Source organism: Hemicordylus capensis, chromosome 1 (genome assembly GCF_027244095.1).
Source record: "Hemicordylus capensis ecotype Gifberg chromosome 1, rHemCap1.1.pri, whole genome shotgun sequence".
Classification (NCBI taxonomy): Eukaryota; Metazoa; Chordata; class Lepidosauria; order Squamata; family Cordylidae; genus Hemicordylus; species Hemicordylus capensis.
In genome coordinates, this window is record NC_069657.1 from 361008960 (window position 1) to 361033016 (window position 24057).

Here is a 24057-nt window from a genome sequence, read left to right on the forward strand (position 1 = left end):
CATGTTGTTGAAGTTCACTGGTGTGATTTATACCAACAAATCTTCAAAACAAACTTTGGCCTAGTCAAGAAGCTTTCATATCGGATGTCGGTGAAAGCTAAGAGAAGCCCTTTACACAGTGCTGCTAATGCACCTAGCGGAAGACACCTTCCTCAGCACTCGCTCCTTACTGAGCCTGCTGTGAGTTCTCGGCTAGCAGTTCCACCTCTGGGATTCCACGTGCCTCCTGTAGCTTTCTGGACTGCTTAATCCCATGCTGTTGCTGAACCCTGAGCTTTTGAGGTGGACTCAGGATAGGCTCAGTGAGGAAGCTGCCTTTCTCTGGCACACTTTGTGCAATGATACTGTGGATGCTACTTGGACTCTTTTCCTTTGTTGCAGGAAAGAGAAATTTCACGATTTGGACTCTTGTTCAGAATGTAAAAATCCAATTCTACTGAACATTCTGAAAAGTGTTTCCCCTCTGCTGCGTCATTGATAGCTTCCTGTGACTGACTGGCTGTTTCCAGCTGCCATCGCCATGTTTCATTCCCCCACAGAGGGGGGGAAGAGGGCTTCTGCTTTTCTGATCTGATTATTGCGTGTTAAAAATATGTTGAGAACAATAACAGTTAAAATTTCTTTTCACTTATATTCTCAGAGCATATTCTAGTATATTAAGTAGTGCATTTAGCTATTTTAAGTGGCCGGATTGCCAATGCAAAATTTGATATCTGCAGGTCATTGGGAAGTATTTCTTCTAAACTAGCTGACCCCCCGCACAGAGCATCTGTGCGCTCTTTAGGGCCGGTGGTTACCTCTCCCCGCCCCTTTTCTGCCCTAGTCTCTGCTTCTGGGCCCAGCCACCTCTCCTCCCCACTGCCACTTCTGCCCCCCTTTCTTTTCCCCCTCCTGGGCCTTGTCTCCGCGGCTGGGCCGGGCCCACCACCTCTGGCCTCCACAGCTGGGCTGCTGCCGTGACAACCAATCCTCCTGGATGCACATCAGCCAGTCAGGCACATCCACCGGGCTCTGGCACACCCAGGAGAATTAATATAATAGATATATTCAGCCTCCCCTTGACCATACTCTGGTGAAACAAGTAGTAGATTCAGCCAATTTAAAGGGCAAGGAAAGGAGGAGGAGGGGAGAGGGAAGAAGAAAGGGTGTAAGAAAGAGAGTGAGGATGGAGAAGGGAGACGGAAGGCGGTGTGAGGTTGTGTGCAGCCCCCCCAAAAGTGCATTGGAATCAAATCCAGCCCACCACCCAATCTGAGTTTGACACCCCTGCTCTATAGCTCTGATTATGGGGCGAGTTAACAAATCCCAGACTCAAGCTTGACATTTCCCTGGCTCCAGTTCACCATATGCCTGGAACTTAGCATCTGAGACAGGTGATAGAGGGACACAACCAGGAGGAGGAGTAAGCAAGCAAAGTCGGGGTCCTGTTGGTTCATCACCTGCCAAAGCCTGATGGGTGTGACCAGGAAAAAGAGGGGAACAAGCGTGTTGGGGAATTCACCTCCACATGGAGCAGAGGGGGTAGTCTTGCCCCTGCATGGAGCAGAGGGGGTAGTCTTGCCCCTGCATGGAGTAGAGGGTAGTCTGGTGGTTAAACTTTTGAACTGAATCCTAGTGCCAAAGAAAACTTGTCAAGGTCTGTGTTACCTCTTGTTTCTTAAAATATCCCTCCCCCTTTAGCAGGTGTACAAAAGGAAACTAATTCAAGGAAATTAACTTCTCAAAGACACTTGAGAAAACTTAGCAGTCATGATATAAGGGGATAGGTTCATGTATGGATTGGTAACTGGTTAAAGGACAGGGAATGGAGGATATGTATAAATAGACAGTTCTCTAAATGGAGGGAAGTAAGAAGTGGAGTCCCCCAGAGATCTGTTCTGGGACTGGTGCTTTTCAATTTATTCATAAATGGTTTAGAAGTTGGGGTAAGCAGCGGATGGCCACACTTGCAGATGACACCAAACTATTTAGGGTAATGAAATCCAAAAGAGATTGCGAGGAACTCTAAAAGGATCTCAAAACAGGGGGAGTGGGTGACAAAAAGGCCAATTTCATGCTTGGGGTCATTCAGAACATTATTGAAAATAAAACTGCTAATATCATAATGCCCTTATATAAATGCATGGCACAACCACATTTGGAGTGCTGTGTACAGTCCTGGTCACCATACTTCAAAAAGGACATTATAGAACTGGAGAAGGTATTGAAGAGGGCAACCAAGATGATCAGGGGCCTAGAGCATCTTTCTTACGAGGCAATGGTACTATACCTGGGGTTTTTTAGTTTAGAAAAAAGACTGAGGGCAACATGGTAGAGGTCTATAAAATTATGTATGGTGTGGAGAGAGTGGGTAGAGAAGTTTTTCTCCCTCTCGCATAACACTAGAACCAGGGGTCATCCCATGAAACTGATTATTAACAAATTTAGGACCAACAAAGAGAAGTACTTTTCTACATGACTATAATCTATGGAATTCTGTCATGATGTGGTGACCAGCCTGGATGACTTTCAGAAGGGCTTAGATAAATTAATGGAGGACAGGTCTATTAGTAGTTACTAGTCTAAGGCTATAGGCCACTTCCAGCCTCAGAGGCAAGATGCCTCTAAATACCAGTTACAGGGGAGCAACAGCAGGGTATGCCCTCAGCTCTTTCCTGTGGGATTCCCAGAGGCATCTGGTAGGCCACTGTGTGAAACAGGATGCTGGACTAGATAGGCCTTGGGCCTGATCCAGCAAGGATGTTCTTATGTAACTTTTAAAATTTATCACCATTTTTTCTTATCAGATGTGCAGGTCAGATTTTATATGATAAAGCAAACAAAGGCTGTCAAGATCCTAATTTCACCCCTTCCTAAGTTTTATACCTTTTCTGAATATATCTGGTTTCACCAAATAGTCTTTTGTTACTTGGTCATATTTTTAAATCGCCTTTGGCCAGAACTAATCAGATGTAGTACAAGGAAATTTTAAATCCTGGTTCATAGTAAATTCAGACCTTCTGCTCCATTTGCCTGAAAACAGCTCATAAGTGGACCATCTCCTGCATAAGGGTGCTATTTTGATTGATGAAACATCTATTACGAAGGACCTTCTTATGTGAGAGCCTGAATATTTGAAACTTCCATCACAGAAAGAACATGGCTGTGTGAATCTGCAGAACTCTGCTTTTTTAAATTGTGCTTGTAACAATGCACATTGTGTTACAACTTACAATTCATGTAGTATCCAAATGCCTTTCTTTCAATCCATTCCTCATCATTATCATAGTCCCCTGCTAACTTGGCAAAGAGGCACCTTTTAATGTGGTGATTCTCTTTATTTAGCAGGGGGAGAGTAACTGGCCCTATCCAACCCCAGCACAATACCTCCAGTGACTGTTGCTGGTGTCTATCTCATGTTTATTTTTAGATTGTGAGCCCTTTGGGGACAGGGAGCCATCTTATTTATTTATTTGTTATTTCTCTATGTAAACCATCTGGAGCCATTTTTGGAAGGGCGGTATAGAAATTGAATAATAATAATTATTATTATTATTATTTCTTGTTTGCACAGTCAGACAGGAGTTATTGACTGGTTTGTTTTATCCAGACATCGAGTCCTTCCCAAGGACCTGGGATGCCAGAATTTTATTGTCAATTGTTATAGATATCGTCGCAGAATATAGGCTGTTCCCAGTAAAGTTGCTTTTTGTAATTGGCTGATGGTGATTTCTGTGGCCCCTATGGTGTTGAGGTGCTCTTCAAGATCTTTTGGAACTGCACCCAGGGCGCCAATGACCACTGGGATTATTTTGGTCTTTTTCTGCCACAGCCTTTCAATTTCAATTTGTAGATCTTTGTATTTGGTGGTTTTTTCTAGGGGTGTGCACGGAACTGCGGAGCTGCGGTCCGGCACTGGGGTGGGGGGTTCCAATAAGAAATAGGGGGGGTGTTACTCACCCCGGAGACAACCACGCCGTATTTCATTGAGCACTCGGGCGGCAGGATATCTCCCTGCCGCCCACTTCATTTCCCGCTCGGCGCCGCGGCTCCTCTTTTTGAATTCAGAATCGGGCGGCAGGACATCTCCCAGTCCCTGCCGCCCCCTTCAAACCCCCTGCAGCCCCCAAGAAGACCCCTGCCGCCCCTTCCCCTTCCCCTTCCAAGAGATCGGCACTCGGCAGGAGAACTCCCTGCCGTCCCTCCCTCCCCCTTCCCTGGCTGGGCTGCAAATGGCTTCTAAGAAGCCTTTTGCACTCGTGCGCAAAAGGCTTCTTAGAAGCCATTTGCAGCCCAGCCGGGGAAGGGGAAGGGAGGGACGGCAGGGAGTTCTCCTGCCGAGTGCCGATCTCTTGGAAGGGGAAGGGGAAGGGGCGGCAGGGGTCTTCTTGGGGGCTGCAGGGGGTTTGAAGGGGGCGGCCGCCAGCCGAGCGGGGCTTTGAAGGGGGCGGCAGGGACTGGGAGATGTACTGCCGCCCGATTCTGAATTCAAAAAGAGGAGCCGTGGCGCCGAGTGGGAAATGAAGCGGGCGGCAGGGAGATATCCTGCCGCCCGAGTGCTCAATGAAATACGGCGTGGTTGTCTTCGGGGTGAGTAACGCCCCCCCCATTCCTTATTTGAACCCCCCACCCCATCCTCCCGAACCAAAACCACCCCGTGTCCGGACCGGTCTGGAGGCCTTAAGAATGGCCTCCGAACCGGTCCGTGCACATGACTAATTTTTTCTATTTCTTTTTCTTCTATTCTGCTATCCCCTGGTATTGCTATGTCGATTATTTTGACTTGTTTTTCTTTCTTCTCGACTACAGTTATATCTGGTGTATTGTGTGGCAGATGTTTGTCTGTTTGTAGTCAGAAGTCCCATAATATTTTCACATCTTCATTTTCGACAACTTTTTCAATTTTATGGTCCCACCAATTTTTGGCTACAGGTAGCTTGTATTTTTTGCAGATGTTCCAGTGTATCATCCCTGCTACCTTGTCATGCCTTTGTTTGTAGTCAGTCTGTGTGATCTTTTTACAACAGCTGATTAGGTGGTCCACAGTTTCATCTGCTTCTTTACAAAGGCGGCACTTGCTGTTTGTGGTGGATTTTTCGACTTTTGCTCTTATTGCATTTGTTCTTAGTGCCTGTTCTTGTGCAGCCAGTATTAAACCCTCTGTTTCTTTCTTCAAGTTGCCATTCTTAAGCCATTGTCAGGTCTTGGTGATGTCTGATTTTCCACTTATATTGTGCAAATATTGACCATGCAGGGGCTTATTTCTCCATTTTTCTGCTCGGTTCTTGACTTGTTCTTTCTTGTAAGCCTGCTTTGTTTCGTTGGTGTTGAATAGTTTCTCATTCTTGACCATTTTAAGTGCATCTTCTTCACTGTCCCTTATATAGTCTTCAAGGCCTCTTATCTGCTCCTCTGCTGTTTGATGGACTTGCAGCATTCCTCTTCCACCTGAGCTGCGAGGGAGGTATAGCCTATCGACATCACTGCGGGGGTGCAGAGCATGATTGATGGTCATGATTTTCCTGGTCTTACGATCCAGCGTCTCTAGCTCTGCCTGGGGTCCAGTCTATTATTCCTGCAGTGTATCTGATAACAGGTATAGCCCAGGTGTTTATGGCTTGTATGGTGTTCCCGCCATTGAGTTTGGACTTGAGGATTTTCCAAATCTCCTGATGTATTCACTTCCTATTATTATTATTATTATTATTATTATTATTATTATTATTATTATTATTATTATTTAATAGTGTACTTTGCTGCTTTAATCTTTTGCTTTTCTCACTGTATTCTGGATGCTTCGATAACCCTCTCCTGTCTTAATCAGGTGACGTGTTTCACCATATATCCCTTCCTCTGCTGCTGTTCACCATATATCCCTTCCTCTGCTGCTTAATATGTTGCAACACCACTGTTTAATAGAGGAGTTTTGCTAACGAATGCTGCTCCCACAAATGGTTACTGTTTATAATTTGCTTTTCAGCTATGCCGGTTCCCTCTGGTCATGGTTCTCAAAAATGCAGTGCAGGCAGTAGCTAGGTGAGGTCCAGCTCGTTTCTTCCTCGGTTCTAGCAGCTCAGAGTAATCTGTAGTCAGCAGATGGCTGAGATGAGATGCATACCATTTTTGTGCAAACAGCAGCATCCCATTTAGCTGCAGGCTTCTAGATGGGGTTGCACTCCCCCTGAAGAACTGGGTTCACCGTTTTGGATCCAGCACTGTTGCTAGAGGTTCAAGTGGCTTCTGTGGCTCTGAGTGCCTTTTATCAGCTGTGACTGATATGCCAGCTGTGACATTACCTGGATATAGATTACTTAGATTACTGCAATACGTTATATGTGGGGCTGCTTTTGAAAATGGCTGAGAAACTGCAGTTAATAGAAAATAGGGCTGCAAGATTGTCATCCCCTCTGGGCCTGCCATTGGTCATGGCTGCAGAGGGGGTTGGAGCTTGCCACATCCCCATGCATCCCCTCTACAGGAATTAATTATATAGATAATGTAGGGTAAAGTGACCAAAAGGCTGAGTTTTATGTTTGTGCAGATTTATGTATGTACATTTGTGCAGATTTATTAAAGCTTGGTTCCAAAGAGCCCCTTTGGTAAATGGGAGGCACTTCTGCTCATGCAAACAAGTCTGAATCCAGCATTTCCTATCTTCAGCGCCCCCATGCTGCGTTATTCTGGAAAGGCCCCTGAACCTTGTGTGGGGCTGCAGTGGGGAGGAAGGCTCTTCTGTGTGAGCATAGCTTCTTCCATGGTTCGCTGTATTCAAGGCAGTGGGTGATGTTTCCTTAAGTAATCATGACCAGTCTTATACTAGATCATACCACTGGTCCATCCAACTCAGTGTTGTCTATACAGGTTGAGTATCCCTTATCTGAACTGCTTGGGACCAGAAGTGTTCTGGATTTCAGACTTTTCCAGATTCTAGAATATTTGCATACTGTAATGAGATATCTTGGCATGGGATCCAAGTCTAAACACGAGAAGTTACTGTACACTGTATTTTATTTCTTTAGTTTTTATTTAAATTACAAAAACAAATAAGCATTGAATTTACAGTAACTACGGGTAGCTGTAAATGTAATGAGAAAATTTTCAATGCAATAATGTTGCTGGTCATGTTAGACTTGAACATGGCATTTTAGGTGGAGATGAAATTCAGATTTCATGTGAAAATGTGTGCCGTAGTGGCTTCCGGATTTTGGAGCATTCTGGATTTCAGATGTATGGATTAGGGATACTCAACCTGTACTGATTAGCAGCAGCTCTTGCGGATTCAAGGCAGGGATCTCTATATGTTATTAAAAAAATTTTTTTATTAATGTGCTTGCAAAAGGAAAGTAAGTCTGAAGCTTGTAGGATTTCAACTCCAAACATTGATTTTATTTAATAACTACCATATAATGGTAAATTTGAATATGAGAGAGAGCTTTTCCTGGGCATGATGTCATTTTGGAATTATTGATCGGATTATTTAGTGTATTACAACAGTAAAAATATGATTATATTCAGAATTTCTTCTTAAAAAATCATTTAAACCTTTTCCCACAGCACATTCTGGTGTAAAAAGTAGTGTATTCAGCTAATTTCAGTGGCCATTGGGAGGGTCATTCTGTAGATCATTGGGAAGTAAGATTTTATTTTGACAAACTAATCAATTCTTCAAAATCTATAATATACAGGTGAAACTCGGAAAATTAGAATATCGTGCAAAAGTCCATTAATTTCAGTAATGCAAATTAAAAGGTGAAACTGATATATGAGACAGACGCATTACATGCAAAGCGAAATAAGTCAAGCCTTAATTTGATATAATTGTGATGATCATGGCGTACAGCTCATGAAAACCCCAAATTCACAATCCCAGAAAACTAGAATATTACATGGAACCAAGAAGACAAGGATTGTAGAATAGAACAATATCGGACCTCTGAAAAGTATAAGCATGCATATGAATTCAGTACTTGGTTTGGGTCCCTTTTGCAGCAATTACTGCCTCAATGCGGCGTGGCATGGATGCTATCAGCCTGTGGCACTGATGAGGTGTTATGGAAGACCAGGATGCTTCATTAGCGGCCTTCAGCAATTCTGCATTGTTTGGTCTCATGCTTGGTCTCATCCTTCTCTTGGCAATGCCCCATAGATTCTCTATGGGGTCAGGTCAGGCGAGTTTGCTGGCCAATCAAGCACAGTACACTGTATACTTTTCGGAGTTCCGATGTTGTTCTAGTCTTCAATCCTTGTCTTATTGGTTAAGTGTAATATTCTAATTTTCTGGGATTGTGGATTTGGGGTTTTCATGAGCTGTACGCCATGATCATCACAATTATAACAAATTAAGGCTTGACTTATCTCGCTTTGCATGTAATGCGTCTGTCTCATATATCAGTTTCACCTTTTAATTTGCATTACTGAAATTAATGGACTTTTGCACGATATTCTAATTTTCCGAGTTTCACCTGTATAATCAGTGTCACAGCTGTCACTCGAGCTCCCTCTGTTTTGTTGGCATTTGAATTCATTAAATAAAATGAACATAGGATTATGCGAAACACCTTATGTTAAACTTTGCCATGAAAAGCCTCATTAATGGTCTGCAAAGGAATATCAAATATGACTTCTTGCCCCAAAGCAGTATGAGGAAAGCTAATTGGCCTTGGTGAGGGAAGGTATTGTTTTTAACTGGATGAATAAACAAAGTATTGTGATAAACAGAAAAGACCTTGCTTTGCAAAACATGTCTATATTTGTGTAAGGATATCATTGGAACTCTAAAAATGATGCCTATAATTTAGAAAGCATGTTATTATGGGAGACTTGTCAGCATTCTATGTCAATAGAAACAGGAGCTGAGCTATCCTCCTATGGGATGGAGTTTAAACATAGCAGGCTGGTTGAATGGCCATGACAAGCTGCTTTTGATTTCTTATGTGAAACAGGATTGGTGTAGAATGATGCGGAGAATAAAGATTGATCACATTGTGTGGATCACATTTTCATCAATTGCCTTTTATTTTAATAAAGGTCAGTGACAGCTTTTAATTAACATCATTAATTGACACTACATTCTACTGGGAATGAGTGTCCCAAATATCCATTATTCCAAGCTTCAAAATAAGTTTTCTAGCACAAATACTGCATCGAGAAAGCTTTGAGAAACCGTAGGTTGGGTGAAATAACATGACAGAATGCTCTTTCATCTCTCTACCCTTCACCACCCAACCACCAGTAAATATTAGAGGTGTGCACAAAACACATTTTGTGTTCCGTTCAGACTGTGGAATGCAAAATGCACAAAGCATTCTGTCAGAACAATTCCGGGCAAGTTGGTGGTCCTGACGGAATGACATCTGTTTGTTCAAATCCAAAATATTGGAATCTAAAATGGCGGCTGGACCTGGTTTGGGATGTTTTGCCTCGGAACAGGGTCCTTTTTCTAAGGATGTTCTGTTAAGAGGTTAGAACGCCCAAAATGGCCTGTTTCAAGACAAACCATTCTGACCTCAGAACATTCTGCACATCCCTAGTAAACACATGTTCACACCTTCAACACCCTCTTCATGCATCTGTCTAATGTAGGTTCTTATGTGTGGAAGTGCATGACACAGTAAACTAAGATGCCACAAGACTGTTCGCCACAACAGATTAACTTGGCTACTCCTCTCAGTTAATAGTTGGCTGTGGATCCAGTGGGTTTTTGGGAAGCTACCACAGCTTAGCTACAATTATCTGATTTGTAAGTGGAAACACTACTGGCTTAGCTCACATGGAGATTGTGTGGTTAGTAGAATGAAAAGGCAGTTGAATACGACAAAAATTATATATCTGTAATGATCAGCCCTCCCCTAAAGAGTGAACCGGAAGTGAAACCTATCCTGACTGACAGGCAGTGACTTCTGGGGATCAGCCACTCAGCACATGGTGACCAGGACCTAGAAGGCCTGGCAGCAGGAAGTGAAGGCTGTCTTTGTGTTCAGCCAGGCAGGGTGAACAATAGGTTGGCTGGCCAGGCAATGACAGCAACCAGGATGACTGCAGGGGCCTGAAGTCTCTACCATGGATTTGGTGAGTTCAGGAAAGAAGCCAGGGCTTTGGCTTCAGGGAAATGTTTAGTGAGAGAACTGTTCGTTAGCTAACTTGTGTTAGATTTCTTTTCTTTTGTGCTATGCAAATCTTTACAACTGGTTTACTGTGTTTTTATTTGTAATGTAACAAATCAAGGCAAACAGAGCCAATGCCTTCTTCCAACTGGGGCATTGCAAAAGTATCTGTAAACTCTCAAGGGAGGTTTTTTGTATTTTCTTGCATGTATGTTCTATGCAACTGGGTAACCACGATTTTTAAAATGCCACCCTAATATCTGAGGTTGCTTTTTGAAGTATTCTTGCAAGTACTGAGTGTTTCTGTTACCTGTAACTCAAAGCTGAGAGAGCCTCAGATGGAAGCAGTCTGTAGTATTTTAAAGTTTTTCTATTTTTGTTCTTTGGACTTTACTTGCCTCTGAGTGGATTTTTAACTCAGGAAAAAGAGGTCTTACTCTGGTGCAAATATGCCTCAATGTTAATTGTTCAGCAACCTACCAAGTTTTCTCAGCACGTGGAGAGTTTTTTGGGTATTTTTCCATTGGTAAAAGGAGAGTTTCCCTGGAATTTTGCCTACACCTGAGATGGATTAAACTCAATTAAAAAGTTAGCATCGTGGCAATGATATAACTACCAAGGAACAGTTAAATTTTAAAGGAACAGCCTTTGTTTTGCAAACATGGAGGGAATTATGCAGCATTTTTATTTCCCCCATGTGGGTTTGCTCTGAGACAAAGGCTGGGCTTAAATCTGCTATTCACTACAGTATTGCTCTTCAACCAAAGTTCCCAAAGTGGTTTACATAGATAAATGTCTCCCTGTCCCCATTAGGCTCACGATTTTAAAAAAGAAAGAAATCTAAGATAGGCACCAGCAACAGCCACTGGAGAGCTGCTGTGTTGGGAATGGATAGGGCCAGTTACTCTCCCCCTGCTAAATAAAGAGAACCGCCACTGAAAAAGGTGCCTCTTCTGTTCAGTTAGCAGGGGTCTAAACTTGTAGTTGCTTATAACTAGTCCAGGCGATTGAAGAGGTTTGTGGCCGATTATTGCAGTTTGTATGACACTTCTGAATAGAAAGATATAGCAATAGCAATAGCAATAGCACTTACATTTATATACCGCTCTATAGCCGGAGCTCTCTAAGCGGTTTTACAATGATTTAGCATATTGCCCCCAACATTCTGGGTACTCATTTTACCGACCTCGGAAGGATGGAAGGCTGAGTCAACCTTGAGCCCGTGGTCAGGATCGAACTTGTAACCTTCTGGTTACAGGGCGGCAGTTTTACCACTGCGCCACCAGGGGCTCTTATCTCCATTTAATGAGTAAACTTCTTTCAGTATGAGCAATGGCTTCTCTAGATTGTAGCTACATTGGTTATTGTGGCAGACAGTGTCTCATATGCAGTTAAGTACAAGTGAACATAGCTATCCATCTAGCTCAATGGCACGGTTCTCCAGGATTTCAGACAGGGTGTCGTTCCTGTCTAGAGGAATTGAACTTGGGAACTTCTGCATGCAAATCATGTGCACAATCACTGAGCTATGGCCCCATCTCAACTCAATCATGTATTGCAGCAGTGTAAAGAGTGACAAATTCCCATATGAAAAACCTAACTGAAAATACTGATTCACTAGAATTACATTATAAAACCCTGAATACAAGAGAATACAAATAAAGGCTATTTTAGATTGTGAATGTCTGACATGCAAGTTTAAATGAGGGTAGTGATCCTATAGGGACGGCTGTGTATTTACACTCTGCTCTCAGGACAACAGTCAGTTGTATACTCCAGTAACTGCACCAGGTAGCACTAGTTCCTGTGGCTTGTTGTCAGATATGCCACTTTAAGGGTAATATATGTATTTGGCATACTGCTAGTTGTATGTAGGGATGAGTGGCTATGAATGGCACCAAATGCTTGCCCATTGGAAATCTTGCTTGGTCTCCCCCCACAATTGGCCTCTATTCTGAAACTTCTCATACATATTAGATTTGAATGGCTAGGAATGTAGCTTATTCCTTATAGTTTACTTGGACCCAGACTTGTGTGTGCATTTATTTGACTTTCTTGGCTCTCCTTTAGTGGTCCCGCACAACAAATATTTACTAGTGACCTCTTCTCTACTTCAAAGCATTCCACAAATGATCTGTTGAGGACAAACTTGGCCACACAAGTTGTAAAGGGGTCTGTGTGTTCCACTATCCTGCTGAAGGTTACCAGTGTCCAATGAGTTACCATCAGGATTTTCTTGGTAGTTTGCAGCATTGTTCTCTCTAATTTATAAGAGCCAGTCCTGACCTGTGAGATCTTCTCAGGTTGCCCTTCTTTCAGTCCCTGGTCTCAGAGAAGTCCATAGTACTAGGGCCCGTGGAATGGCTTTCTCTGTTGCCGCCCCTTCACTTCGGAATTCACCCCCACCCCCACCCCCACCCCCACCCCCACCCCCGACTCATCTTCTTCCTCCCTATCAGCCTTTAGGCTCTTATTGAAAACATTTCTTTTCTGCTAGGCGTTTGCCCTTCAAATCTTTTGTTTTAATTCTCGATGTTGTTATTGTTTTGTACACCGCCCTGAGTCTGTGGATTGAGTATAGTATATTTCATAGTATATGAAATCTTTGAATAAATACATTTTCATCTGTGTGCAGAATGAGTTTTGTTCTGGGCGTCAGTATCAAGGCAGTGTGTGCGCATGTGCACTCAGAGTGGGGCCTTGCTGATTCAACCTGAGTGGGATCTAAAATTAACTGAGCGGACATCAAAAAAACTCGTGAGCGTGCTTACGCCTTAGAGGGAACACTGGTTTGCAGTGTTACTCGTGTTTATAATGGCAGTTGAGAGAGGAAAAGGAAATGAATTTGGTTTGTAATACCTCTCAATTTTACTTCAAAAGGCCACTTTTCTTGCCAACGTCACAGTTATTCAATTGAAGCCCAACTTACTCAACAGAGGGCCCAAAGGCCACCTTTACGGTAACTCCCTTGTTAATCTTGTCTCTTCCACTGTCAGTACTTGGATGGCAAGCTTCTCTGGCTAGGTATCTGTCTTCTGCTTTTTACTTTGCAAAGCAGACAATGGACACTAATCTTTCAACTTGCTCTTCAAAGGTGTAAAACTTCATGACACACACACTAAAAATTATACTGGGGGCAATGGATGAAAGGCAGCTTAAAATGTGGTCATAGCCTTGGTTTGGGTATAAAATGCTTTCTGACAGGGTCTGAAGCAATCTGGCTAACATCTGTTTTAGGAATGGTGCCTTGGAAATAGTCAAATGGGAAAAACTGGGAGCAATGCACTTAGAATTATAACATTTTACAACTGGAAGTGACCTTGGAGGTCTTTTGAGTCTACTGATTGAGTTAAACTGCTGCTTCAGTGTAGGTGTGAGAGGAAGTTGGCTTTTCTGGAGCTGAAATGCAGCAGAAGAGAAGGATTGTTCTTTTGAGAAACATGCCATTCTCCTTTTTGTTCACTTTTCACCTGCAAAACTGCATCTATTTTGTAGAGGGTTGGCTGCGAATAGCTGTCACGGGAGCAAGTGGTGCTCTTGGTAGCTTAGCAGGTTAATGGGAGATATTTCAGCCTATCCTGCCGCCCCAATTACTCTGAAGATTACGGCGCCACAGCGGGAAGTGGCGGGAGGGGTAAGTAAACCCTCCCGCCACTCTTAAAGCTACCCCCCACCCCCGATCTGAACCACCCAGGTCCGGACCGGTCCGGAGGCCTTTTCAATGGCCTCCGGACCGGTCCGGGCCCATCCCTATTCTGGAGGTAGTATACATGCAGTGTGTATGTGTGTTCTTGTTCTCTCTTTCACACACACACACACACGACTTTGCCTTCCCCTCCACAACAGTGCAAAGCCAACAAAGGTCAATGGATGGAGCATTTGGGGGATGGAGTAGATCTGAGTGAGGAGGCAAGAGAGAGGGGAGGGGAATATAAAGTAAAACCAAAAGTGAACAGAATGTATTCATGCAATCCTGAGGGAAACTTCTGAGTGTATTCTCCATTGTTGAAGGGAAACGTCTATTGTGGCAGCAGGCCATAAGAGAGACCCCATTTGGGAATATTTTAATGAAATTCCAGTACCTGTGAGAAAGAGAGGCACGCATCTGAAAGTGCAACAACGAAATGCAAGGCCTGGTTGCATGCATGAAACAGCATTATGGTGTGAAACTTCTAAATATGAAACATGCATCTATCTCAATACATATATTAAGGTTATATTAGACAAGAATGTACTTTTATAGAAAATGATTAAACTATCTTTGTGAGTAACTTTCAAATTGTGATTTAAATTATTAAAACTGGGTCCTGTGAAGCGATTTTAAATCGTTTAAATCATGATTTTAATCGATTTGATTTAAATCAAATCAACCCTAAACTTTAAAGGGGTTGTTTTACTCATGTAGATCATCCTGAGACACTTCTCTGCAGTCCCATCCATCTGATGTCCTTGCTTCGTGCTTGCAAAAATAAATGCTGTAACCCTGGACAGAGTGAGGGTGAGGCTTAGGAGTGCATCAGTGCTGGGGTGGGGTTTGCGTGCACACTCACACACACGGGATGCTATGCACAAATGCAGTCTGCCCTTTCCTCTTAACATCTGAAGAGGGCACAGGCGTGTGGTAGAAGGGTGGGGTAATGGGCCAGCAGAGTCGGTCTGAAATGTGCCTCAGTTAGCAAGTGGTGGAGTGAGACTGCGTATGAGACTGAATTGCTGTTCAGCTTTTGATTCTAGCTAAATGCAGTTGGAATAACACAGTTCCACTTTTTCCCATCCCAGGAAGAAGAGATGCCAGATGTAGAAATTGACATTGATGATCTTCTTGATGCTGCTAATGAAGAGGAGCGGGCACTCAAATTACAAGTTAGTTAACTTTGCCTCTGAAATTTGGGAGAGCCACTAAGGTATACATCATTTGATTCTGATGGCACTGTTTGGTGGCTTGCAAACCTAGAACAGTGTCTTATACAAACTGCTGTAGAATCACTTGAAGACAAACAAATAGATCATACGTTTTACTACACTGTAGTAATTAAGTATATTTTAAAAAATACTGGCACAGAGGTGTATTGATATTAACACAAAGATTGTTGTTAAAGATTGTTAGTCAGTGTATTGCTCAGAGCTCAGACATTGTAGAACTGGAGAAGGTGCAGAAGCGGGCAACCAAGATGATCAGGGGCCCTAGAGCACCTTCCTTATAAGGCAAGGCCACAGCATCTGGAGCTTTTTCATTTAGAAAAGAGGTGACTACAAGGATACATGATAGAGGTGTATAAAATTCTGTATGGAGGAAAGCCGGTCTTGTGGTAGCAAGTATGACTTGTCCCCTTAGCTAAGCAGTGTCTGCCCTGGTTGCATATGAAAGGGAGACTAGAAGTGTGAGCGCTGTAAGATATTCCCCTCAGGGGATGAGGCTGCTCTGGGAAGAGCAGAAGGTTTCAAGTTCCCTCCCTGGTTTCTCCAAGATAGGGCTGAGAGAGATTCCTGCCTACAACCTTGGAGAATCTGCTGCCAGTCTGTGAAGACAATGCTGAGCTAGATGGATCAATGGTTGACTCAGTATATGGCGACTTCCTATGTTCCTATGAGTAGAGGGAGTGGAGAGAAATTTTACTTCCTCTCTCACAACACTAGAGCTAGGGGTCACCCCATGAAACATAGGACCAACAAAAGGAAATACTTTTCCACACAGAATTCTCTGCCATAGAATGTGGTGATGGCCACTAGCTTGGATTACTTTAAAGGGACATAGACAAATTCATGGAGGACATGTCTATCAATGGCTACTAGCCTGGTGGCTATAGACCACCTCCAGCCTTGGAGGCAAGATGTCTCTAAATACCAGTTGCAGGGGAGCAACAGCAGGAGAGAGGGCATGCCCTCAACTCTTGCCATGGGTTTCTCAGAGGCATCTGGTGGGCCACTGTGTGAAATAGGATGCTGGACTAGATAGGCCTTGGGCATGCGGCTGTTCTTATATTTTTATGCAAGATTGATATTCCTGTTTTTGTTGGCTTGCCCAAGGGCTTATACTGTGAACTAGTGCAGATATCCGTGCAAATTTGCTAGTGACCATCTGACAGCAAAGCAGGAAGTCTAAATGAAGCAACTGATCCACTTCCCCCTTAGCCACACCTTGGGTATGGCTTTGAAGAAAGGAATCCAACCCCTTATATTCCTAAGTTGTGGACCAAAGTACCATAAATCTGTATGTAGAGTATAACTTGTATCAGTTTTCCCTAGCAACTTCCTCCTTAATGTGAAATAGTGACACACAAACACAAAGGTTTAGGGTACCTGTTACATCTGCTGGCAAATAAAGTACCTAGAAATTATTAGAGGAAGGACAGCTATCTCTTCTCAATTCATGCTCTTTTTGTTTTGTTTCTAGGAAGCGCTTGTAGACTGCTACAAACCCACAGAGGTAAATAAAACTTACCTTGTTTTAAACCTAAAAGCCTGAAATACAAAGCTATGTGTGTACAAAGCAGCCTGAATTACCCAAGTATCCTGGAGTAATATAAATATTTAGATAACCAGAAAGTTGGAAACATGTATTTGAATGCTTCATCATTATCCCAAGTTGAAGTCCTAATGTATTAAGGTCCCACTTGAACAGCTTTGGTATTTGTATTACACTGTTTCCTGTGTAAAACACATCTCTCTTGCACTCCATTTTTGAAATGCTTCTGGGAGGTGGTGAAATCTCTTATATTGGAGAATTTTATAGAAAGATAATATTTGTAATGAGGCATTTTGGTGAGGAAATGAACTGCAAAAGAATTTGGGGACAAGTTGTTGGCTACAGTATTCTGACCAAAAAGTGTTTAGCTGCTCTGATTATAATAGAGAGGATCTTTGAAGCTCTGGGATTGTGAGGCTCTTGCTCAATCAGAATGAAATGGCCCATTTTTCATACTGGGAGTCTTGCCCCATACTCTGTGCAACTGTACCTGCTAGTAGTACTTGGCACTCAAAGCTGCTGCTGCAGAATATGACTGCAAGCACTAGCATTTAGGAGAACTTCAGTGCACATTTCAGTTGCAGCTTCCCCACAGAAATGCCTGAGAAATGTGAACAGAGATGAAATAAATGTATTGCCTAGAAAGAGAAGCCCTGGCTTGAGAAGCCTCTAGGAAATGTGTGTGTTGTAAATAATGACTAATGCTTTGGCACTATTAAGCACTCTTCCCCAGTAAGGCTAGAAATAGAAATTTCTGAAACTTCACAGCAAAGCAGACAGTGTTTAATGATGAGGGTGCAGGGCTCTAATGTTGCTGCAGAAAATGTGTAGCAGTCATTGGTTATTCAGATGAATCGAAGGGGGAGTAAAGCGCCCTCCTGTAGGAATCCATATACACCTATCAAAATCCATCTGCACATCATGAACCTTGGGCTTGGTAGGAACTTGCTGAAAGCCCAGATTTTCAAGATTACAAATTGTTTTTCTAGCCAGTGGCAGAATCCTTCATGTCTTGAATTCATGAAACAGTGTGGTTTTCTCCATAGGACTGGTATTGCTCCTTAGTTTGCACATCTTTTAGTCTGGGTTACTCAAGCTGGATGACCATTTTTTGATTCTTGAAAAACCTCCAAAGACATTCATTGCTTAACCTTTGGCTCAGTGTCTTGGCACTAAGGACCAGCATTTAGGAGGCTCTGTAGGGTTGGTGAAGGTTTCTACTCATGATATAGATAAGGCCTTGGCCATTTTTCTTTGGATCTAGGCCACTGTTCCTTCTAGCTTCTTTTCATCTGTGTGCAAAGTAAATTTTGTCCTGGGTGGCAGTATCAAGGCCGTGAGCACGCACATGCATTCGGAATGGGGCCTTCCTGATTCATCCTGAGCAGGATCTTAAAATTAATTAAATTAAAATTAACTGAGCAGACACAAAAAATTGTGTGCATGCACACATTTGCATGTCTTAGAGAGAACACTGATGCAGATTTATTTTTCAGCCTTCAGAGTTGCAGATGTCTCCTCTGACTTCTGAATGACTAGAATTTACATCACACAAAGTGACAGAACCCTATGACACAGAAAATAGGTGAGGAGATTTGAGTGTCAAACGCCCATTTAAATCTTCATTCATCCCACCAGAGTAGTCACAAGGCATACAGATTAGAAACTTGGGCCAAAAATCCCATTTTTAAATACATGGAGATGTGAACCAGTCTATTGTGAGAACAAGAGAAATAAGCTATATCAACGTGTGTTAACTCCTGGCTACATCACTCTTCAGCAATGCATAATTAAAATTTTAGAGTGTTTTTGTGAAACATGTTGGTGAGAACAGAATAAATCCACATACAAGCTGCTGAATGAGATAACTGAGAAGATGAACTTGTTCCTAGTTCCCCCACTGAAATAAAAACTGTTTCTACAAAGGCAGCACCTAGTTCTGTGCCACTTTCAATTAAGCCATCACCAGCTGTAGCATGTCTACAGGATGTGAATGGTGTGGCAGATTTACTAATGCTCTTTCTGGCCAGGTAGTGGTGAACAAGCAGTGACCTGTTCAAATCTTGTGCTTGGCCACCTTTCATGAAGCTTGTGCCACCATAGGAAATAACCCTGTTCCTGTTCACTGCCTGGTTTTTACATCACTCGTGCTGCACCTCCTCCTTGGCCTCCTTTCTGCTGTCATCTGAGCAGTTTCTTCCCCAGAATCTGCTCCTGAGCCCTGGCCTTGACCATTATTCATTACCCTCCCCCCCCCGGCTTTAGGATTGGTTGGGGCTGGCACCTCTACCAAGATGCTGCTCTTAAGGCAGCCAGCACCTAGCATGGTTGCAGGCAGCCAGCAGTGCCAGCCTGATTCCTGGGACTTCCCTCCACATCAGATTCATCTGAACTGAAGCCCAGCAGGACCTTGCTGCTAAAGGAAGCTGTGTGGACCCAGCTGTTTCCATCTCCAGCTGGAGAGGACAGGTCAGCTGGCAGGGCCTGTGGAGCTGCCAACAAGATCTGGAGCAGTAACAGTAGGAATAGATGGTGGCAGTAGCAACTTGGTGACTGGGCTGGCCAGAGCCAACCTTTCCTCTCTGTCTGGAGGTGAGAGCAGCTGGGCGCATGTTTCAGTTTAGTTTCAGCTTAGACAAACTGGATGTGGAGCACAGTCCCAGGGGTCAGGTTGCTAGAAGCCAAAGGAACCAGGATTCAGCCCCACACTGGAACCTGAGCCCTGCAGCTACCTTGGGTGCTTGCTGTCTCAGTAAAAGTGCCTTGGTGATCCTCCCTCATCCTAGAAGAGGAGAGCTGGTCTTGTGGTAGCAAGCATGACTTGTCCCCTTGCTAAGCAGGGTCCACCCTGGTTGCATATGCATGGGAGACTCCATGAGTGAGCACTGTAAGATATTCCCCTTAGGGCAGGGATTCTCAACGTGTGGGTCCCCAGATGTTATTGGACTTCAATTCCCATAATCCCCAGCCCCAGTGGCCTTTGGTTGGGAATTATGGGAGTTGAAGTCCAATTATATCTGGGGACCCACACGTTGAGAATCCCTGCCTTAGGGGATGGAGCTGTTCTTGGAAGAGCATCTAGGCTCTAAATTCCCTCCCTGGCATCTCCAAGATAGACCTGAGAGATTTCTGCCTGCAACCTTGGAGAAGCCACTGCCAGTCTATGTAGACAATACTGAGCTAGATGGACCAATGGTCTGACTCAGTATATGGCAGCTTCCTATGTTCCTAATGGACAGACTTGAGAAGGAGAGAGCAGCACTGCCTTGCTTTCCACCTCTTGCTTGTGTCGATCCATCTCATGTTTTGGGTAGCATGATTACATTTCTGTGCAACTGGTACCAATATTTGTCAAGCCCTGGTATGACCCCCTATCATTGTCAAAGAATACTTGTTAATTGAAATAACACCTGCCTCCATCCAAACTATGAAACCTTCACTTAACAAAGGTGCCATGTACATCCTTTATTATTAGGCATGTGCACGGACCGGTTCGGAGGCCATTCTACTGGCCTCCGAACCGGTCCGGACATGGGGTGGTTTTGGTTCGGAAGGGTTAGGGTGGGGGGTTCCATTAAGGGCGGGGGGGGGGCTTTACTTACCCCTCCCGCGCTTTCCACCTTTGGTGCCGTAATTATTTTAAAAATCCCGGCGGCAGGATCCCTCGCCGCCCGCTTCTATCTACGACGATGGCTCCTCCGTGTTTAAAAAATCGGGCGGCAGGATGCTTCCCTGCCGCCCCCTTGAAGATCCTGCTGCTGCCGCCCCCTTGAAGCCCCGTTTTGCTCCCTTAAATCTCGCCCCGGATCCGACCGCTCTCTCTATAAACGGGCGGGCGGCAGGGGGATGTCCTCCCGCCCCGCCGTCTGCAAAAGTCTTCTGGAAGCCTTCTGCGCGCGCACGTGCAGAAGGCTTCCTAAAGACTTTTGCAGCCCGGCAGGGAAGGGGGCGGGAGGACATCCCCCCATACATAAAACAAAAGCTACAAGAGAAACACCAGCAATAACTACTGGAGAGATGCTATGCTGAGCTGAATAGAGATAATGTTCCCCACCCATACTGCTAAATATGAGCCTCTGCTTTAGAAGTAGGGATGTGCTCGAAACACGATTCGGTGTCTGAATCGCAGCACAATCCTTTTAAAACTGAAGACTTACACAGCCCCGTTAACATGGAGGAGAGCTGGTCCATATCTGCTGCTCCTCCTGCTTGCTGCCACTTCCATAATTGTGGCACTCTGCCAGCTATTATTGCTCACCAGTGGAGTGTTTTCCAGCTGCCCCTGCATGATGCCGGCATGCACATGTCCTCCATGCATGTGTGGTGGCCATTTTGCTTGGTTAGCAACCATGCTGATGATGCACATGGCCGCTGTGCATGTGCGGAGGCCATGTGTGTTTTGGCATTGCACAGGGGCAGCTGGGAGGCCAAGCACATCCCTATTCAGAAAGCTTTTTGTTAGTTCTTCTTCAGGTGCTATCTCCTACCAGAGATTAGCTATCATTAAGGGTATTCTGACTTTGGATGCTGCTGCTCTAAATGTAAAGATGTGCTTCCAAACTATTCCTGAAAAATTTTCAGCCAGGATGTTCTTTGTCTTCCAACATTTTTTCCTTTAATCTTTCCCTACATGATTAACTGCAGTAAGGAGTATTTTTCCCCTCTAACATGGCCAAGGTATTCAGGTTTTCTTCTATTATTGATGTTAATTAGCTCTTTCTCTTTTGCCATTCTCAAAACTTCCTCGTTGATAATTCTATCTCCCCATGATATTCTTAATATACGTTGATTTATCTACAGCTTCAAGATTCTAGTTTGTTCATATTCTGTCTTTTAAGTGTCCAAGCTTCCATTCCATAAAGCAAGACTGCCAGTTAGGAGGAAATATGTATGACGCAGGGTTAGATATGCCCTCCCTGGTTTCAGAGGGCATTGCATAGGCAGTAGATCTAGACAAGGCTGAACTGAGTTCATCTGAGGCAAAGAGCCACCTGGTGAAATCCTTTTGGAAGCAACTTCAGGCTTCTCCATTGCTGCCGAAAATATTCCAAGAAGGAGAATCTGGCATTTGTCTAAGCCAGATTCCCACTCCCTTCCACCCACAATGCCTCATGATCACTTTAGGGACTGAGGGGGTCTGAGAGAGATGCGTTCTTCTCTGCCAGCAAAGTGACAGGTGAGAGAGCTCTGGTGAAGCATGCCCTCTGGTATGATGGAATCAGCCATACTGTGCAACGATGGTCATTGAAATAGGGGTAGTAAGAAAAGGGCCTCTCTCTTTGCCACCAGCAGTCTAACTGACCACTGTTTCAGCAGGGTTACTGTTAAAAAGAGATTGAAACATGAAAACAGTATGAGGATAGGGCTTGCATTCATCGAAGAGCTTATGGCTTGGTCTCTCACTTGTTGAATGGTTTTGTGTATAAGAATGGAGGGAGGAGGAGCACTGGCTCACACTTGGTTGTGTTTAACTTTCCCCTCAATTGTGTGTTCTAGGAGTTTATCAAAGAACTGCTAACTCGGATAAAAGGAATGAGGAAACTGAGCCCTCCTCAAAAGAAGAGTATATAACTGGGATGGAGCCCTCTTGAGAGGCATGGCCATGAAACTGGGACTCTTGAATAGAACACCTACCTTCTTGTTTGGTCTTTATGAGCAATTTTTTTGGTTGAGTTCTGACATTTTAATGAATTTGACTACTTCTGTTTTTAAGAATTTTTTTAAGTGTCATTTTTTTTTACCATGGATATCAACATTATGGATGCTGCTTTTACTACTTGAGGATGTTCAAAGTAGGTGGGAGATACCAAATTAGAGACAACTTAGCTGTCCCAGTCAGTCATCCTACCTGATGAATTGTTTGTAGAACTACTAGGGGATGCTGTTCTCTTTGCAACCAGTTGGATCACTTAAGTTGTACACCAGACTCATGGATGTTTGAGATTCTTGTGCTTATGTACATTAAGTGAGTGTTACTATTGCTTCACATGGGTGGAAGAGAAATGTGGTCTAGTCAACCATTTAAATGGAAGTTGTAGCAGATGTGGTGTTGGGGTGGGGGAGGGATGTAACTTGTTAAAGTGAATGCTGCCACTGTTTCTAAATGCATTTAAAACATTGCGGGTAAATACTTTAATTCACAAAGCAACGTAAGAGCAAGCTGGGGAATTTCAAGGGCTTAATTTTGTAGGCTTTGATCTTACTTTATTGACTTTGATGCTTAGCCAGATCATTTCCTCTTCACCTCATGGTCTGTTAGGATGGTATTAACGTACTGTCTACGTGTCTGATGGTGACAGTGAGAGAGGGGTCAGTGCCATTTCAGGGAGGTTCTCAGAAGGGGAACTGCAAGTGCAACCAAATGATATGATGATTTAGCCCAGTGCAATTTCTTGCCCGCCCTCCCTGTGACAAGAATGGCCATTTCTCCAACTTTTCCATTAGACCTGGTGGTGGGAATGGATGGGTTGGTTCTTAGTTGTGAAAGCAGGATCCCTAACTCTTCAGGAAAACATTCTTCGCTAAAAGGTTTCACAAGCTACCATCTGCTGATACCAGATGCTAGTCTGGCATTTTATATCAAGGGTGCTCTGAACATAATTTTATTTTTTAAAAGAAGAAATACATGTTTGTGAACTTCATGTATACTGGCAAGCTTTTTAAAATGTATTTAATTTTGTAATGTTTTATCGATGACTTTATTTACCAGATATTTACTCAAATAAATGCAACAACTTGTGGCTTTGTGTTGTGTATATCTTATTATTGAAAGATTTGTAGAATTCAAAGGTGTTCTCTCTCTCTCTCTGTGTGTTTAAAAATATAGTGTTAAGTGAATCGCCACTTTAAAAATTGCCTTTTTCTCCAGTTAGCAGGGAATGCAAAGTAATGGGTTGGGAACAGTGTTCTCTCTAATTTTTTTCATCTGTGTGCAGAATTAGATTTGTTTGAGGTGGCAGTATCAAGGCAATGTGTGCGCACATGCATTTAGGATGGCCCCTTCCTGATTCAACCTGAGCGGGATCTAAAATTAATTGAGCGGACATTAAAAAATGTGCACACATGCACATGCCTTAGAGGGAACACTGGTTGGGAAGCAACCACCTGATTAAGTTAAGTCCGATTAAGTTGTTTCAACTCCCAATTTTTATAAAACATGCTGATAGAAGAAATTCATCTAAGGGTCAAATTACGCAAAGCTTTGTTATTGACACAGTGTGAAGTAAAAAGCAGCTCAGTTTTAACTGTGTCTACAGCATGGGAGGAGGAAGTCTATCCCTTCCCCACTGATTCCCTGATTTAAATAGCTACCCAAGTTGCTATTGGCTGCAGAAGGGAACTGAAGTCGATAAATAGCTGGCATATTCCAGGTATAGATTATCAGGGGAGTGGGCAAAAGGTGTGTGGCAATAAAATATGAGCTAGATAAACGCAGGGGTCCAGAATGTGATGCCCTGTCACCAAGATCTTCTGCATCAGTCCATCATTCTATCCATTGGCTGTCACTGA

The 24057-nt window shown here is 43.5% G+C and overlaps 1 protein-coding gene across 1 annotated transcript in view; it reads left to right on the plus strand.

Annotated features, from left to right (window-relative positions):
- Positions 1-23288, plus strand: part of PPP1R14C (protein phosphatase 1 regulatory inhibitor subunit 14C) — a 77130-nt gene extending 53842 nt beyond the window's left edge. The window contains exons 2-4 of the mRNA XM_053292380.1: positions 14862-14945; positions 16477-16509; positions 22045-23288. Coding sequence (XP_053148355.1) covers positions 14862-14945; positions 16477-16509; positions 22045-22119 — 192 coding nt within the window. The 3' untranslated portion in view covers positions 22120-23288. The remainder of the gene's footprint in view (positions 1-14861; positions 14946-16476; positions 16510-22044) is intronic.
- The last annotated feature ends 769 nt before the right edge of the window (positions 23289-24057 follow it).